The sequence below is a fragment of the Cotesia typhae genome, unplaced genomic scaffold (genome assembly GCF_013202065.1).
Source record: "Cotesia typhae breed Kobodo isofemale line unplaced genomic scaffold, CoteBio_Ctyphae contig_23, whole genome shotgun sequence".
In the NCBI taxonomy this organism is placed as follows: Eukaryota; Metazoa; Arthropoda; class Insecta; order Hymenoptera; family Braconidae; genus Cotesia; species Cotesia typhae.
Genome location: NW_027423729.1, coordinates 3,053,274 through 3,071,479, shown reverse-complemented (window position 1 = coordinate 3,071,479; position 18,206 = coordinate 3,053,274). Strand labels below are relative to the sequence as shown.

General features: G+C 30.3%; 5 protein-coding genes across 5 annotated transcripts; 2 read left to right on the top strand and 3 right to left on the bottom strand.

The window, feature by feature from the left end:
• Window positions 1-420: 420 nt before the first annotated feature.
• Window positions 421-4,000, bottom strand: LOC141525089 (WD repeat and HMG-box DNA-binding protein 1). Its single transcript, XM_074239439.1, has 3 exons — window positions 3,738-4,000; window positions 959-3,639; window positions 421-821 (listed from the first exon to the last, which is right to left on the bottom strand). The coding sequence occupies exons 1-3, from the start codon at window positions 3,812-3,814 to the stop codon at window positions 754-756; spliced, it is 2,826 nt and encodes a 941-aa protein (XP_074095540.1). The 5' UTR covers window positions 3,815-4,000; the 3' UTR covers window positions 421-753.
• Window positions 4,001-4,491: 491 nt separating this feature from the next.
• Bwa (alkaline ceramidase) lies at window positions 4,492-6,781 on the top strand. Its single transcript, XM_074239442.1, has 4 exons — window positions 4,492-4,839; window positions 5,498-5,654; window positions 5,909-6,146; window positions 6,217-6,781. Exons 1-4 carry the CDS (start codon window positions 4,747-4,749, stop codon window positions 6,536-6,538), a joined length of 810 nt encoding a protein of 269 aa, XP_074095543.1. The 5' UTR covers window positions 4,492-4,746; the 3' UTR covers window positions 6,539-6,781.
• Window positions 6,782-7,372: 591 nt separating this feature from the next.
• On the top strand, window positions 7,373-8,708 carry Cnep1r2 (CTD nuclear envelope phosphatase 1 regulatory subunit 2). The gene is made up of 4 exons (XM_074239443.1): window positions 7,373-7,651; window positions 7,730-7,801; window positions 7,874-8,008; window positions 8,446-8,708. Exons 1-4 carry the CDS (start codon window positions 7,624-7,626, stop codon window positions 8,601-8,603), a joined length of 393 nt encoding a protein of 130 aa, XP_074095544.1. The 5' UTR covers window positions 7,373-7,623; the 3' UTR covers window positions 8,604-8,708.
• A 144-nt stretch (window positions 8,709-8,852) lies between these two features.
• Window positions 8,853-11,657, bottom strand: LOC141525091 (regulation of nuclear pre-mRNA domain-containing protein 1B). Its single transcript, XM_074239441.1, has 5 exons — window positions 11,200-11,657; window positions 10,702-11,018; window positions 10,398-10,574; window positions 10,061-10,336; window positions 8,853-9,979 (listed from the first exon to the last, which is right to left on the bottom strand). Exons 1-5 carry the CDS (start codon window positions 11,348-11,350, stop codon window positions 9,830-9,832), a joined length of 1,071 nt encoding a protein of 356 aa, XP_074095542.1. The 5' UTR covers window positions 11,351-11,657; the 3' UTR covers window positions 8,853-9,829.
• Window positions 11,658-14,495: 2,838 nt separating this feature from the next.
• On the bottom strand, window positions 14,496-17,967 carry Rint1 (RAD50 interactor 1). Its single transcript, XM_074239029.1, has 11 exons — window positions 17,736-17,967; window positions 17,427-17,665; window positions 17,082-17,255; window positions 16,875-17,009; window positions 16,532-16,793; window positions 16,172-16,397; window positions 15,912-16,077; window positions 15,654-15,819; window positions 15,308-15,528; window positions 14,934-15,233; window positions 14,496-14,857 (listed from the first exon to the last, which is right to left on the bottom strand). The coding sequence occupies exons 1-11, from the start codon at window positions 17,862-17,864 to the stop codon at window positions 14,674-14,676; spliced, it is 2,202 nt and encodes a 733-aa protein (XP_074095130.1). The 5' UTR covers window positions 17,865-17,967; the 3' UTR covers window positions 14,496-14,673.
• Window positions 17,968-18,206: the final 239 nt, after the last annotated feature.

Here is an 18,206-nt window from a genome sequence, read left to right as displayed (position 1 = left end):
TGTTTGGATCAGTTGTAACTATTTTATCAGTTTCATAGGTTGAAATGATAAAAAAAAAAAATAAACAACTTCAGAATTATCATAACGACCTTGTACTCAGTGTGATTATTTTTTTATTAATTTAATTAATCGAAAAAATTTTTGTCAGCAAAAAAAAAATAAAAATGTTTCAATAAAATGGATGAAATTCTTTCTAAAAAAAATTTATTTATTTATTTTCAGGGTCTTATCCGTTATCAGAGTAGGACCTTTAATAAAAATTTTATTAACAATTGATTAAATTTCTGAATAAAAGTAACTTTTTACTAAATGTTTAATTAATAAATCAATTCTTTGACAAAAATTTTTTAAATTTTTTAATAAATAAAATTAAAAAAAATTTTTTTATCTAATAAAATAAAAGTCTGTAATCAAGCAAAAGCTCTTTCAATGACATATAATGAATTATTTACAATGTAGTTACTTTATATTCCCCTAAGTAGAAGGATTTCAAGTAACATTACCAACTCCCTCGAGAGTTTATTCTACTTTTTACTCTCATTTATCCTCCTATCATGCTCTACTGACGTACAATAGTCGCCGATGATTCTGAGAGAGCAAACTAAACGGTCTAGGTACGAGTAAAAGCGTAAACGCAGACTTAGACTGTTGCTTTACTTCTACCTTACAAATAAACGAGCCATTCAATCGACTTCATCAACTATCAAGACCAAGATTCAATACTCCCGTAACTAGGTCACCAAGTGCTTCAGTTTAAGAAAAACACGTATTTCTCTTTCTCCGATCGATTTTTCTTCTCAACTCCTCGCTCATTAAACTAACTGCAATAAATAATCAAATTATTTCATCCAATTATTCTTATAAATATTTATTACGTACAGTCTCTTAAAAATATATCTACTAATAAAATAAAATAAAATAATTAATCACTTATCACGTAAAAAATTCAACAAATTACCAGTCGATTTCTTCGCCTGACTATCATTTTCAGGACTCGACAATTTTCTTTTTCTACTATCACTATCTTCAGTCCCATTAGACTGCGAGTCATTTTCTTCTTTGTACCTCTTGTGTCCAACCTTCGACAACTCGGTGCCACTCAAATTAGGAAACTCCTTCTCCAAATCAGCCTTATTCCTCTCATACCACTTGACAAAACTTTCCTTCTTCCCCAAACTTTTTTTCGCTGTTTTAACCACCGGAGTAACAGGTGTCTTTGGAGCTTTTTCCGGCAGACTATTCAACCCATCCAGCCCTTTGACTCCCGGGGAGTTAGTTTTCTTCAAAAACGGATTCTTCTTCTTCAAACTGAACGGCGACGGACGAATGACAATGTCCTGAGTCGGCCTGGCAATCGGCGTAAGAATAATATCTTCTTGGGTGTCTTTCGCTCCAGTCTCATCCATACCCGTAAAAATATCTTCCTCTTCCTCAACGACATCTCCATTTCTACCAGCCATCTGCTTTCTATTTTTCTCCTCAGCAATCGCCTGCAATTTTTTAGCCAGGGCCATTTTACCGGACCTGGTCGCGTACTTTACCGCCAGTTCAATGACACTCAGCTCCGCAGTATTCTGGCACAAATCGACCACACGGAACTCAGTATTAGCTTCACAGAAAAAGGCAATCAGCGTAAAGAGAGCCGTAGTTTCTTCACTAGGATTAGCACCAATCTGCCAAATATTCGCCTCCTTCTTAGTTTTCTCCGTATCTGGATCACAGAGCGGCACCTTCAAGTCCACCTCGATGACATTAGGCCTTGGAGTAGTCGGCGGGTAACGACTACCCTTGCACAAGATACACCTGATCAATTTCTCCCTCTCGCTGACACCCACGATAAAGTAATGATCCATTTTACCCTTCGGATATTTATCAGTATCAGCAGCAACACGCCACAAATTCGACTGCTTGTGGAATATCCTGATAACTCCATCCGCATCCATCACCACCGGAGACGCAGCGTCGGACAGCCCCAGCCACATCAGCTCTGAGCCTGGAGTCAAAGGCAAATTTATTTCCCTGCTCTTCAAACCCGAGCCACGAACTTGGATCCAGAGCAACGACATGAATTGGTCCTTGAACCCAGAAGCCTTGTGACAAGCAACTACCAACTGGTTACCCACTGCGTTCATCGCTACTACCGGTCCAGGTAATGCAATTATTTCTCTCTGGACTCCACTTACCAGAAATAGCCTCAAATTTCCTTTAGAAGTCGCCAAGGCAACAAAAGTGCTGCCAGCAGCCACACAAACAGACTCTTCATCTTCCGGCAAGTCCGCAGACCACTCTTTGTTCCCGGAGCCCCATCCTTGCAGAGAAATTACCACCAACTTACTGGGAGTCCCATCATTAGACGGACAGCTCATCGCCAGAGTTTCGCAGGACAGAGAAGCTATCGTGTGTTTCAGATAGTTGCGTACGTTCATCCCGTGGTGGACTGAAGCGTCGTGGAACTCAACATCGATGCTCGAGTCCTCGGAATCCTCACTCGTGTAGCACTTGACGATTCCCACGTCGTTCCAGACCATGAAGCGGGATAATAAATGGACTGGCGTTGATCCTGGCTGGAACGGCTCCTGCATGTTTACTTCAGCAACTGCTTTTGAAGCTTTTGCCGACGACATACTGGAGACACTCTTCTGGTCGTCATCCACGGTAGCTTTGATTTTGTTCAGCGATATCACATTTTCATTGTCATCATCATCGTCATCTCTGTCAAGACCTAGTTCCGCGTAGATGTCGTTGTCGTTGTCATTGTCCAGGTCTGTTCCAGCGATAGAAGCAGTTTCTCCGTCCTCTAAAGTTACGTCGACGCAGCCCAGCTGGCCAAGGCTGTCACAAAAAGCAAGCTCCGAAGGTTTCTTTAAATTCCAAACCAGGGAAGTTATTTTAGCGGACTGTGAGTGCTCCACGTAGCCGATTACTGAAGAATTTTCCGTGCTCCAGACAACGATCTCACCGACGATCGAGCAAGCTGCTATTCTTGTCCCGCACTCGGAAGATTTGCAAATGTTAATCTCGGTTTTAAGAGTTGGACATTTAAAGCGGTTCGTTTCTCTCCAGGAGTTCCTCTCGACGAAGACGACGTCTTTCTGGTGAGAATACGCGAGCCAGCTACCGTCTTTGGCGTTAAATGACGGAGTGCAGTGGGCCTTGGCGGTGAAAAAAGAGTTACACTTGGGGACAACGTTGCTCCAGGTGTGAACGGACTTTTTTTCTTTTATGCTCCAGACTTTTATGGACCCGTCGGCGCTGGAGGAAGACACGAACTCTTCGAGGGGGTCTAGGGTCAGACCGAGGATCGGAGCCTCGTGGCCGGTCAGCTCGACGCTGCTGTTGGTCTCGATGTTTGTTACTTGGATGCGCATGTCACAGGCTCCTGAAACGATTAAATTACTCTTTCGAGATGTCACAAGCGATGATACTGTCGCAGTGAATCGCGTGAGAATGCCCTCACGGTCCAGGTTCGGGTGTGTCAGAATCTGGACCGAGTTGTTGTCATTCCCGACGTATATTTTGCTCTTTTTTGACACACAAGCTGTCGCTTGCTCAGCTACACACACAGCTGACGGGTCGTCATCCATCAGGTCTAGCCAGAATCTTACGTCTCCATCTCCACCGCATGTTACTAGGCCACCTCTAGAGTTTTAATTTTAATTTTAATAATAAATAAATAAATAAATAAATAAATATACTAAATGTTCAAAATATAAATTGTTAGCGATTAATGTAGTTACCTTTCACCGTCGAAATAACAAACGTCAGTGTGCCCTTCAGGGTGGGCATAACGCATCGGTCTTATTTTCAAAGGCATTTTTGATTGTTTTTTAATAACTTTGTTGATTTAATATAATTCTATTGTGGTTATTTTATTAATTATTTAGTAAAGAAATAGTCTAATAATTAATACTTTGGATTTATTTATTTACACCGATGAATTGTGGGGAATTTTTGCGGACATTCACGTGGAGAATTGTAACTTAATAACACTTGACAACAACAAACGCCATATTGTATTTATTTGGCGGGAATTTTTGGCGGTACATGAAACTATTGATAAAATGGCAGACAAACTTACCGATGGTAAGTAAAATTGCAATTATGGCGTGAAAATTTGAAATTATGACATTAACGTTAGCTGTCATGTGACAATTTTTTAATTTTTTTTAACAAATAAATTTGCTCCAAAAAGTTATTTAAAAAAAATTGCACTTATAATTATTTTACAACTTTTAAAGATGAAATTTATGAAAATTACGTTAGTACAAGTTACAAAACAAAAAAATTAAATAATAAAATTAATGCACTGAATGAAGATCAAGATCGAAGTGACATCTACTTAGAGAAATAAAAACTAAAGACCTATATATAGCCAATTTGAAAATACGCATGTGCAGATTAATCCCTTTCTCTTTTTATATTCATTTTAATTCGATCTTTCCTTCGACAAAGGAAACTCATGGAAACATCTAGAGTCTATCTATATGTTGGTGTGTCTACATCTACATCAGCAGATTCAGACTCCTGTCACTGTGAAATGTTTTGACACACTGAAGTATACAAAGCGCTTGCAAGTGCGTGGTTGAAATATTCTTTTATGACAGTTTAAATCAACAATCGGATTTAATTACTTATTGTTGTTTTTTTTATTTTAATAAAAACACTAAGGTCTTCTGTACAATTGACACTTGACATTAACCGTCAGTTATTATTTTATATGATTAATAAAGACAACACTTAGCAATAATGTGGGAACCTTTTGAACCAGGAAGTTCACCAGTTGATTGGTGTGAAGGAAATTATAAGATTTCTCCAAGTATTGCTGAGTTTATGAATACAGTTTGTATATTTTTAATAAATTTATTAAAACTGAAACTAGAACTACTAAAAATTTGACAGTTTATTGACAGATTAAAAAATTCAAATTATTGTTTTTAAATCTACGCATGAAATTTTTTTTTTATAACTTATTTAATTAAAAATCTTAAAAAATGTCAGATATCTGCTAATTTTATTTTTATTTTTAAAATAATACTTAAAAAATTAAAATACGATCAAATATCTTCTAATTTAAGAATTATTAATTTTTATTTAAATTATATATTAATAAAATTTTATGAAAATAAAGCTAGCCGACATCTAAACTTTTTTAGAATTTTTTTTATTAATAAATTTATTGCAAAAAAATTCCACATATAAAAAATTAGAAAAACTATACGGGCAATTTTTTAAAAATATTTTTTATTGCTAATTTAATTAATAAAAAAAAAAAATAAAAATTTTTCACTGTAAAATTTTTAGAATTTTTTTTTACTGAAAAAATGATTACAAAAAATTAAAAAAATATTTTCAATTGCAAAAAACGTGAAAAACAATGCGTGAAATTTTTTAAAAATATTTTTTAGTTCTAATTTATTAATTAAAAGAAAATCAAAAAATTAAAAACATCAGCTAACTTTAGTTTCCTTAAAATTTTACTAATTTATTCACTTTTTAGTTCAGCAATGTGGTATTTCTATTACTTCCGCCAATACTGATGCATTTGTTCAAAGACTACGGGAGATTCGTGAATCCAGCGATACATATTATCTGGTTTTTGTTGATGATAGTTGGAATAAGTAGTGCGTACTTCCACGCGACATTGTCATTGATAGGTAAGAAATTTTTATAACTCAATTCGATTTCGTGGTGGATAAATACAAACAAAAACATGACTCATGCCCGAAAGAATTCCTTTGTTGATTTTAATCGATGTCATTAGTAAGCAGCCTTGTAATTTATCTTTTAGCCAGTGTTTTATCGGAAGCCAATATAAAGATGACTATTATTGTGTTTTAGATAGTGTTATATATTTATGTAGTACGTGATTTGGGTATTATAAGTTAATTTAATTATATATGTTTTTTAGGACAACTGTTAGACGAGTTAGCGATACTATGGGTTTACATGACTGGACTTTGTATATTTTTCCCACGAAGATATTTGCCAAGTATATTCCGCAACAACAGGAAATTATTTTCAATGTTCATCGTGCTGCCAACATTAATAGCAACAGGTTTATCAGTCGTGCATCCGGCAATAAATGCATTTGCTTTAATGTGTTTAGCGATTCCTGCATTTGGATTTATGATTCTTGAGCTCAAAAAGTAATTTTTGAATTAAGTAAAAAATAAAATAATTGATCATTTTTAAAGTTTAATTTCAATTTTTTGAAAGGACAAAATCCATGCGAGTATACAGGCTTGGTGTAAGATGTGGAGCAGTATGGATCCTAGCTGTCGTCTGTTGGCTCAATGACCGTCTATTCTGTGACACATGGATGAATTTAAATTTCCCATATCTACATGCTTTCTGGCATTTGTTAATTTTCATAGCAAGTTACACGGCAACTGTTTTGTTCGCTTACTTCTCAGTAAAAGACGAACGTCCTCAGCAATCACCCGTGCTGAAATACTGGCCGAGAAATGATTTTGAGCTTGGTATTCCTTATGTGACAATCAAATGCTACGTCAGAATCGATAATAATACCAATATATAATTTATCAGTAATATAACAAACTGATATTCTAAATAACTCGTAACTTGTAGCTTTGAGATTTAATTATAATTTTAATCTGTGATAATTTGTAATTGTCTTTAAAGTTTAAACAATAGATATTTATATTCATTTTTAAACGAAAAAAAAAATTACAATGTAAGTGATGAAGATAAATATAAATATTTATAGTATGTATTGGTTAAATCACCAATTTAATTATGAAAATAAAACTTTTGCAGTAAATTATTGTTTTATTGAATATTTAAATAGTTGTAGAAAATTTTTGTGACGTTAACGTTTAGAGAAGAGAACAATTTGATTTATAGATATATTAATTTGGTCGATAGTCACTTACCCATTTTTTAATTTTATTTAACAAAAAAATGTTTTCCGAAAAATTATTTTTAAAAAATTGCATTTTTAATTTATTATAATTTCTAAATGTCAATTTTTTTTTTCATTTTTTTAATGCAATAATTATGAAAAAATTTATTTAAAAAATCATAACACTAAAGTTGACAGATTTAGAAAATTTTTTAATTAAATTTAATTAAAAAGTTTCACATGTGAAAATTAATAAAAATTACAAGTTAAAATTTTTAGAAGCATTTTTTTATTGTAATTAATTTGTTAAAAAAATTTTTAAAATAAATATTGTTGCGAATTTTTGATAATATTGATGCGAAATAATGGAAAAAGTAAAAAATCTTGTAATAAAGTGTTAGCGTCATCTGCTAGTAAAATAAAGTATTAAAATAATAAACTAGCGACACAAGATAATGTTTGGGGTTATGAAAATTATATTAACTAATACTCATATATTTATAATAAATGAGATTAATTCTATTATTTTTTAAGTTAATAAATTTTTACAATAAATATTTAACACTCACCAAATCATCGAATTCAAAATTTTTAATTTAACAAATTGTCAGTTTGTTTATTTATTTATTTATTTTCCCGGTGTAAATACAGTGCTTATAAAAGTCTATTTTGATTACAACTTTAATAAATAATAAATTTCTGATAGTTACAATAGTTATAAATAGAATATAATTAATCTGTGAAGTTAAATTTAAATCAACATGTCACTTGACCAGACCGTTTGTGAAGGTAAATTTAGTGATCCGTAAAAATGTTTTAATTTGTCAGTTAAAAATGTGTATTATAAATTAAAAATCATTTTTTTAGATCTCAAAGCTTTTGAAAGGAGACTTACCGAAGTTATTGCTAGTTTGCAACCTTCAACGCTGAGATGGAGAAGTATTATATTTTTTTTTTAATTTAATTTTTGGGTAGTTGATTCATAAATACTAATTATTTTTATTTTTTCAGTACTTTTAGGTTTTATTTCAATTTGTACAGCAGTAGGAGCATGGCATTGGTTAACAGATCCAAATACATCAGCAGTATCGTTTACACAAAGTCTTTATAATCATCCTATTTTTGCACTAGCTAGTATTTTATTAGGTAATTATATTTTATGATATTGAAATTAAAAAAAAATATCTATTAATGTTTTAGATATTTATAACAACTAAATTTTTATGAAAAATTTTAAATAAAAAATTCTAAATTTAAAAATTAAAAAAAAACTACAAGTGAAAATTAAAAAAATTTTTTTTTTTTTTTTTTTAATTAGTATTTTATAAAAATTAAAAAAATTGTCAGATTTCTGTTGATTTAAGCGGTTAAATGGGTTTTTAAAATAAAAATTAAGTGGAGTAATTTACTTAACAATTGATAATTTTATTGCAATCAAGAAAAAAAAATTTTTATGAATAAAACAGTAAGGATGAAATTGAGATATTTTTAAGTAGGCTCACAACAAATAATAATGATAATTTTAGAAACAAATTATTATTATTATTATTATTATTATTATTATTTTTTTTTTTTTTTTTCAGTAATATTATTCATGCTTGGAGTCCACGGACGTGTGATAGCACCAAGTATAATAACACAACGAGCGCGTAGTGTTTTGCGTGATTTTAATATGAGCTGTGACGACACTGGAAAACTCATCCTGAAACCAACTCGACCACCGCATTCACACGAAACTTGAGAATTAATAAACAACACAGTAGTTAATTTATCATCTTTAAATTTACCACAAATAAATCATGACGTTATGCAAATGGTTGATTAACATTAAATTAAATTAGACATATTAATTTTTTTAATTTAGCCCTTTCATGCGCACATTTAAAAGCAGCTCGAGTCATTAATTTTATTTAAATTTATTTAGTTGAATTCAAAATTTAGCACCATGTCTTCCTGATATTTTTTTTTTTTATTTCTTTACTTTGTTATTTATAAATAATAATTGAAAATCAACGATTTTGTAAAAGTTAATAAAATATCTTAGATTTTTAATTACTTAAATAAATTAGATAAGTTAATTGTACAATTTTTTATTTACCATTTAAAAAATTCAAAAATATAATAATATCCGTGCGTATATTCACTTGAAAATAATTATAATAAAAATGATTTTTATTTAATTATCTAAAGGTACATATTTACAACTAATACACTATTAATTCATAGCCAAAAAAAATATACAGCAAATATTTCAATAATTAAATTTAAATAATATTTGATAGTTTTTAAAATTAAAAAAAAAAAAAAACTAAAGCGAATATTTTTAATTCCAAACTAATTATTTTTCTAAATATAACAGAATAAATTTATTCAAAATCAATTACCTCATGACATGAGAAAAATATAACATCATTAAGCGTACATTATTAATGATGATAATTAGGTAATAATTAATAATAATTATTATTTAAAAGCATTCGCAGTCATTAAAAATACATTCTTTCAAGCTCTCATACTTAGCATAAAATTATTTACTTAAATCTTGATTCAATAATATTATTTTTAGGAAGCTCCCATAGATACAATTTATCTATTTATTTATTTGTCAGTTTAGTTTTACTTGATTTAATCATAAATTTTGTTCAATAAAACTTTTTTTTCATTTGTTTGAAAAAAAATCACAGCGTTATGAGGAAGTTTGTGATCTGCCTTTATCAAGAGTCATCTCAGTTAAATTAATTAATTAATTAATTAATCATTCTATATACCTATTAATCAACAAATTAATTAAAACAAATTGAATAGTCAATTGATAAAAGTATTGATTCTACTTTAAATCAATTTTTGTTTAACGATTTCAAGTGTCGTTAATATATTTCTGTTGTTTTTTAATTTTATATCTATTCAATAACTAACTAATTAAATGTAAAAATTATTTTTAAATTTAATAATTAGTAAAAGCGTTTACTAGTGAAGTGAAAAAAGATCTCCGGCGGATGGTAACGGTGCTAAACCACCAGTAACGTCTGGTAATTGCGTTAAATCTGGTAGATTTGAAATGTGTGACTTTACTTCAGCCCGTACTGCACATATCTTTTTTAACTTTTCTTTGTAATCCTGTAAAAAAAAAAAATTATCAATATAATTATTGTAAAAAATAATTTCAATATTTAATTATAAGTAATAAAAATAAATTACATCGAGTGTTGATTGAGCTTGCTGCAGCAGTTGCCTTTGTGCTAAAGTATAATCCCTGAGCATTGTTAATAGTCTTCGACGGTCCTCCATTTCTGCTTGCAAACGTCCATTGTAGTCAGCGAGTAATGTAGCGGCTTCATTAACTGCAATGCTCAATTGATCTGCCGCTGAACGATCTGCTAAGTTAGCTAGTAAAGACACTTCTGATACTTCTGGAGGCAGTGACGCTATTCTTTCTCTCACGTTTGCGTCCGATGATGCTGTGTTCTCCAAATCCTTTAAAAAAATATTAGTCATTATAGACGTTTAGAATTAAATTATAAAAATTAAATCTTACCATCAAAGCTTTAATAAGCTCTTCAGTTTCTGGCGGATCTCCAGCAGGTGTTCTAGGACTCAGTGTAACATGTAATTCTTTGGTACCATCAACTTCAACTTCAGTCTCTGATTTTTTCCGTTCTTTTTTCTCTTTCTTATCCTTTTTCTCTTTCTTTTCAACCTTATGTGTTGATGTCTGTAGAATAAACCGAATGATTATTGATCAAACAATCATAGCTTACAATAATATTTAAGAATTATTTAGCTTAATTCATCTACATGCAAAATAAATTGATATTTATTTTTTAAAAATCGTATAGTACCTTAACTTTGATTTTTTCCTCAATTTTTGGTTTTTTTCTCGGAGGAGGAGTACCAGGTTCCTTGGTAGGTTCATTAGCGGAATCTAACGTAGTTTTGAACTCCAAAATTTGTGCTTTATCATAAACACCCCGTTCTTCCCAAATCTGAAGCAGTCTATTCAATCTCTCCCGAGTTTTTTCATCAAATCCTTTCATATGCTCAAAAGCTTTTGGCAAAAATACTTCGTACTCTTTACCAAATTCCGGACCTTTTTTCTTGCTGTTCTGTATTACATCATTTGCCAAATACATGAACATCAACTTACGATTGTCTCTGGCTAGAAAATATACAATAAAATAAATAAATAAAAATAGTATCTTGTCAGAATAACCAACAGGAAAATAATTAAAAATATTATTTCAACATTACCAATTGTTTTTTTTATTTATAAATAATTTAAATTTATGTACAATGAAATATAAGTATACTTTTGTTATTTTTTTATTAATTATTTATACCTTTGCACATTTCTCTGTACCAAACTTTAACTATAGTACTGTGATGTTTTCTATGATGGATTAACCACAACGATAAAGTCTGGATACTCTGCTGTGACGGATTTAAGTCCAGCAATTTTTTAACCAAAGCACTTTCTGTAAATCCAGCCATCGTGAACTTGAAAAATAACTTTTTTACAAGCACTGGTAAAAACTAGTCTCGTTGATCGAGATTTTGTATGTAGTTCAAACCTATGCTGCACATATATATTAATATATTTGTATTTATGAAAGTATATATATTTTTAATTATTTTAATATCAATTTAAAAACCAAGATTGTTATTTAATGTAAATAGCCTGGTGTCAAGACTACGAACTTTGTTATTAAGACACTTTTTAGTATAAATAACTATATTTTAACTTGAGAAAGTTATTATAAGTCTTGTCTTGAACGGAATTTTTTCACGATTAATTTGTGTGTGTCGATGGAACGTGGAAATATGCATATATAAATGTGTTTTTGTCGGCAATATAGAAATTTTATTTAACCGTTGAGTTCAGTTGTAGTTACTAGAAATGCCGCTAGATGGTTAAATTCAATTGACTTTTGAAATAGAGGATTTCAAAAATGCGGTCATTAGAATTTTTTTTATTATTTTATAGCAATTAAATAATTATGAAAAAAAATTTAATAAAAAAATTCCACTGATAAAAATAAAAAAAAAATTATTAGAAAGATTTTTTTTTATGTAATTAATGTAATTAATTTGTTATAAAAATTTGACAGTTGTCGGCTAACTTCAGTATCATAATTAAAAGTAATGGCCGCTGATTGCTCAAGAGTTTTGGTAAATTTTGACATTATTTAGTGGATTTATGACTATTATTTGATTTGACAACTGAAAGTAATTACTGGATCATGTTTATAATATTGTAAATATGATATAAACGTGAAAATTTTTTAAGGTAATCGTTTATTTTAAATAAAAATTGTACTGTTGTCTTTTATGAAGTTCATATTGTAGTTCAATATTTTTTCATAGTTTAATACATCGATGTTAAGTGAATGAGAATTATACTCTGTGAGTTATGAATTAATTAATGACTTTAATAATTTTTTTTTTTTATAAAAATGACTGTAAAATTAAAAGACGCATTTATCGGCTTAAGTAAAAAATTAAAGATCTACCAAAAAGTTCAAAATGATAAATTAAAATTTTCAATCATCTTATCACCTATCAAAATTTAAAAAATCAACTTACCTGTTACAAATGTATTAAAAATAATTATACTAAAATTAAGAGAAATCTTTCAATTTTGTTATTTTTATAATAGATCTAAAAAAAAAAAAAAAAAAAAAAAAAAAAAAAAAAAATGTTTTTGTAATAAAAATAAAAAAATTGTCAGATGTTTGATAATTTAAATATCATTTTGAAAAAATTATATTGATGTTATTTCAATTACTTAAATTAAAAAAATTTTTAAAGAAATATAAGGTAATTTAATAAGAAAATTATTTTTATAGTTTTAATAATAAATTATTTTATTATAAAATTCATATATATACGTAAAATATAGATTTTTTTATAACAACCACATGTAAAAAATGGTCATACAACATTTGAACCTTTTCTTTATATTTGTTTGACAATATTATTAGATTATTAACTTACTTATCACAAGTACTTAATAAGTACAATTTTTTACATTAAAATTTTTGAGTATTAACAATAATTTTTTTTAACATCACAATGATTTTTTTTATACAAAACTCTATACAAATATCACAATCAATAAATATAAAAAAGCTTTCGTTATTAAATATAAATAACAATAAAAATAATTAAAAAAATTAAAGTCATTTAACAACATAAAATTTTTCATCCATATTTTATATACAAAACTAAAAACAATATCTTAAAATTATTCACTTATGATTTAGTTACAGGGTTAACACATTTTTTTAACCGGCTCAAATAAATAAACGAAGAGATGTCCGGGCTTAACGAAGTGATACCCGGATGGTTTTTACGAATCAATTTTTGAATCGCCAACTTCTCTTTGCGCAGAATTTTATTGCCGGCTCCCGCATTCAAAAGATGGTGCACTATTTTACTGTCGATACCCTCAACAGCACTGTAGAGAGGAGTTCCAAATTTTCCGACTAGCATGTCAATGGCTGCTCCGTTAATTAACAGAATTTCCACCATTTCTTTATTCTGTAAATTAACAGCCACATGCAATGCAGTTAACGGAAAATGTCGTTCTGCACCCAACATTGAACTCCTTGGAGCAAATCCTTGGATGGTAGAAACGTAATCAACATTCGCGCCGTAGTTGATTAACAGTGTTGCACGATCATAAAGTCTCCGATTGCGATTGCAAAAGGAAGAGGAGTTCCCCGGTACACGGAAGCCAAGTTGACGTCCGCCTTGCACCGGCAAAGAAGTTCCACGATCTTTTCCTGGTTAAATTCAATGGCCACGTGAAGGGGTGTCCCCAGAAGGTAATCGTGCCTGGCTTTCACTGCTGATTTTTGAATTAATATCAGCCCCATGTGTTAGAAGTAGCATGACTATGTCATCTCTTCCAAAACAACATGCAACATGTAATGGAGTCCATTGCCTTGAAAACTCAGGTGCGTTTATCGGGGCCCCGGCTTGGATCAACCGATCAATAATCCGCAGGTTCCAAGTCGCCTTGTACACTGCGACATGAAGAGCGCTTCCGTAGTTTTCGAAGCTCTTATGGACATTCGCACCTTTGTTCATCAAGTAATGCAACAATTCTTCATCTCCGTTCCATATTGCCATGTGTAGAAGCTTCGGTTGACTCACTGGCAAATCCCTGTCATCTATGAGAGTGTCAACGCAAATTGATCTCCTCTCCAAAAGATACCTTGCAACTCCCAGGTTAATCTCCTTAATGTCCGTAATTGGTAGAGTCAATAAATTTGAATTCTCCTTATTACAAAACATTTTGCCTGCACTTTTATTATCAGTATCACTTTTTTAAAAATTTTTTAAATTTTAGCACAACGCGTACGAAGAAGTTCAGAAAATGTGAATAAAACCACGTGTTGAATGTCTGCGTTGGAGGTTGCTACTAAACTGACTACCGAGTTAAAAGGTATAGTACTTTGTACTGATGTGCATTTGCAACTCCAGTAATTATACCAGGTATGGGGAAAAAGAGTACGCGCTACGTAAGAAAGGAAGGGGAAAAGTTGTAAACAACATGGACGCCTTACTTGACCGTGTAATCTCAACTAACATATCTACGTATTTGATTTTTGGAATTATTATTTTTTTTTGTAGAATAGAATTTATTGATTTTATTAATAAATTTTTTATTTATTTTTTAATTCTATTTATACAAAAGAGTTTCAAAAACTCGAACAATAATTCTGTTTTCTTCTGCCTTTCGATTAAATAAAAACAGCATAATAAATCATACAATTATTGTTTATTGATATTTAACATTAAAAATATATTTATTGCATCGCTACATCCGTTCTGGCTTTCAGAACGAGTAAAGCTGAGGATGGTGGAAGAGAAAAAACCCCTACGTCGGCAAGTACTTCTTTTGCTGCCTCCTCGTTGTCGCCTTCCAACACTTCCATCAATAACATTACGGATCCAAGAAGCATGTTTAGCAACAAACACGATTCTCTCAGGCTGAAATTAAACTTACTCATTAATACGACAATTTGATTTACTTAATTTAATTAATTAAATAAAAATTTTGACTTACAGAGGAAAATAAGATTCTGGTTTATTGGTGTACAGTCCAAACAGTGGAAATAAATTACGCGTTATGTCGTATTTTAATTGAATAGAGCCACCAGCGTTGAATTGATTCTCCAAAATAACCCCCTCAAAGAGATACTGGTCAAGTTGCGAAGCTACATTTCTCCAGGCTTGATTAAAAAGCGGTAAGGACAAAACTTCATTCATGACGTGAAGTCTTGAACCCAATTCTTCAAACATTACGCAACCGCTTGGAGTTACTGATAAATATGCGACTTCTTTGTCATTTTGCATGGTAAACCATCTAGTGAACGTACAATTTAATAATTATAGCACTTCTCTATAAATATATTTAAAAAAAAAATTATAAAAACATACTTGTCAGTCCTGTAAGGTCTGCTACGCGCTTTAACTTCCAGCGCAACCGAGTCACTTATTTCTTCTAGCAATTCTTTCTCTAATCTCTTCAGTAAAGCAACTGCGTCATCAAAAACAGTACCGCTTTCTTCAGCAGAATCTTCTAGGAAATCCAAGCCTAAGTCTGTTGCTTGATCAGCGGCCTCACATCGTTTTTTAAAATAGTGTAGTTGCAAAAAATGCTAGATGACATTTTATAATTTTTAGTTTATAATTCTCAAAATTTTAATTTTACTTTTAAATTTAAATTTGCAGCAAAAATCTTGGTGCCACTAATTTCTAATAAATATAAGTATTGGATACATACAACAGTAACTCCCCACTCCATTAAAACGTTTAGAACATAATTTACAGAATTAAGTATGTTAGGAATTAAAGAATTGAGTGGATCTTCACAGCTTTGATGGAGTAGTTGTAATAAACGAACTCTCCAGTCGTCAATTAATTCCAGTTGAAGCTCCAAAAATTGTAATCTACAAAAAATCATCAATTAAATTACTTAAATACATTAACTTTTAATTGACGTGACTAAACTATCTTATAAATTAAAATTTAATTAATTTACCTGTGTCCGGGTTGAGGTAAATGACTATATCTTTCATTCATTGTCGTCAGTAGCGTTAAAAACGCTTCAGCACATTCAGTAACTTTCATGTCTTCGACGTTAGTAACAGTTATCCGTTCCCATGCTGATTGAGCACTCAAAATCGCATCCATTTTCTCAGTAGCATCTAAAAAATTACAAAAAAGCGCCATTCGTTTTTTTTTTTTTAAAGAATTTTTGGACCAATAATTTAATAATCGAATGACTAAATTGGAGCTTACATTTCTTTTCCATGTTGATCCACTTGACAAAAGATTGCGCTTGAGTCAAAACAGAAACAGTTGCGGGTTGATTTGGTGGGTAGAAAAGATTTTCTCTCAAGTCACGTTCAAAAGCAAGAGCTTCGTCGACCAAATGTGCAAACAGCGCGTCGTCATATTGCACAACAGGAAGGTCTGTTTGAAGTTTTTCTACAGCTAATTTTACCAGTGCTCGCATGAATTCAACCTGTAATTTATGTTAAAATTAAAAAATTTAATCGTTTGAGTTGATAATACTCAAGTTAGCCGACTTTTAAAATTTTTAATTGTTTTTTATTCATTAAATTGGACCAAAAAAATATTTTCTAAAAATTTCACTACCTTAGCATTTATGTAACTGAATTCACTGGAATTAAATACGGGCTGAACATTTTTCTCAATCCATGACTCGTGGTCTCTTATCCAAGAGATTATTTGCGTAAAATACCACTCAGGTTTGTCACGACGATTAGTTTTTTTGTTACCACTAAAATGGAATATAAAACGTTGACGCAATGGAAGTACTAGCAAATTTATTGGCAGGCTTACGGGTAAAAAATCAGCCAGTGAGTTTGCTTTTATTGATGATTTATCAGTTTCTTGTCTATTTAACTAGTTAAGGATAATTATTTAAATCTTACTATTTAATAATGTAAAAAAACATTTTTTTTTCTTTTAAGGATACGGCAACTGAAGCTGTAATAAATATTCCGTGAGAATTTTAAACTTATTGAGTGCATCAGAATTTGGTGATGCTAGTGTAGAAAGATTGTCACCACAGAAAGGCCATTTTAGATTTTTTAAAACATCCATATATTCTCTAGATAAAAAAAATTATTGTCCATTTATATAAAAAGTATTCATTTAACTATTTATTTAAAAAATATCTTACCTGGAAAATTTATCTTTTAAATGGTTGTGCCAAAAGTGTAGAGTTTCACGGACAAAATTTACAAGATTCTGACAGTTTGAAGATTCTAGTTGGCAATTTATTTCAACGAGATTTGAAAATGAATTAATCATCGTTTTATCATTCCCAGAAGACATCGCTGATTCGATGTCATTACTAAAAAAAAAAAAAAATAATTAATAAATTGATGAAATTTTTCAAATAAATTTTTTTTTAAGATAATCCGTATTATTAAAAGAATAAGCAAAATTTTATGGCCAGTATATTTATTTGATAAAACGGGTTTTTATGATTAAATTTGGTGTCATTAATTTTAAAATAAATTACCTGATGCTGTCGATAGATTTTATTAACAATAAATAAGATAAACCTCTCTCGAGTTCTTCCAAGTTATTTATAATTGCTTCGATAGATTTTGTTTTATTGTCACGCTGTATTGATTCTGTAATCGACTGCTGCAATTTTTCCGACATCTCAATGGAACTCTCAATATCTGTCTTTATCAATTCGACATTGGCAACTGCTGCTTTTATTTTAGAAGGAGCTTCCGTGGATGCCATTGTCAGCTGATTCAAATAAATAATAAAAATTAATTATTAAAAATATAATAAGCATTTTAATTGTCATAATACTTACTGATTCTTCAATTTGACGTTTCTCCAGCTGTAGCTGTTCATGAAATTGTGCCATTTTATTTAAATTTTTCAAGTCAGTACCTAACAATTCGTTGAATCTATCAATTACTTGCTGTTTTATATCCATCATTTTTTTTTTATTTTATACTATTAAATAAATAAATTAATTAATTATTAAGTAGAGGTTATTCCATAAGCATACACGCGACCTGTCGACATGTAAAATATAAACATTGTAACATAGCCTCATTCGACATTAAATGACAGACGACGGACGAAAAGCATCACGTGCTGCCATCTAGTAAGCGTCAAATAAACTGAAAAACAAAATAACACAAATTGACAGATATTTGATAAATAACAATTTTTTGTGCGCGAATTTTAACTTCTTTGAGTTGTATTAATTAATATTTCAATCAAAATGAAAGAAAGAAGCGAAATTAATAATTATAAAAAATTTAAAAAGTTAAAA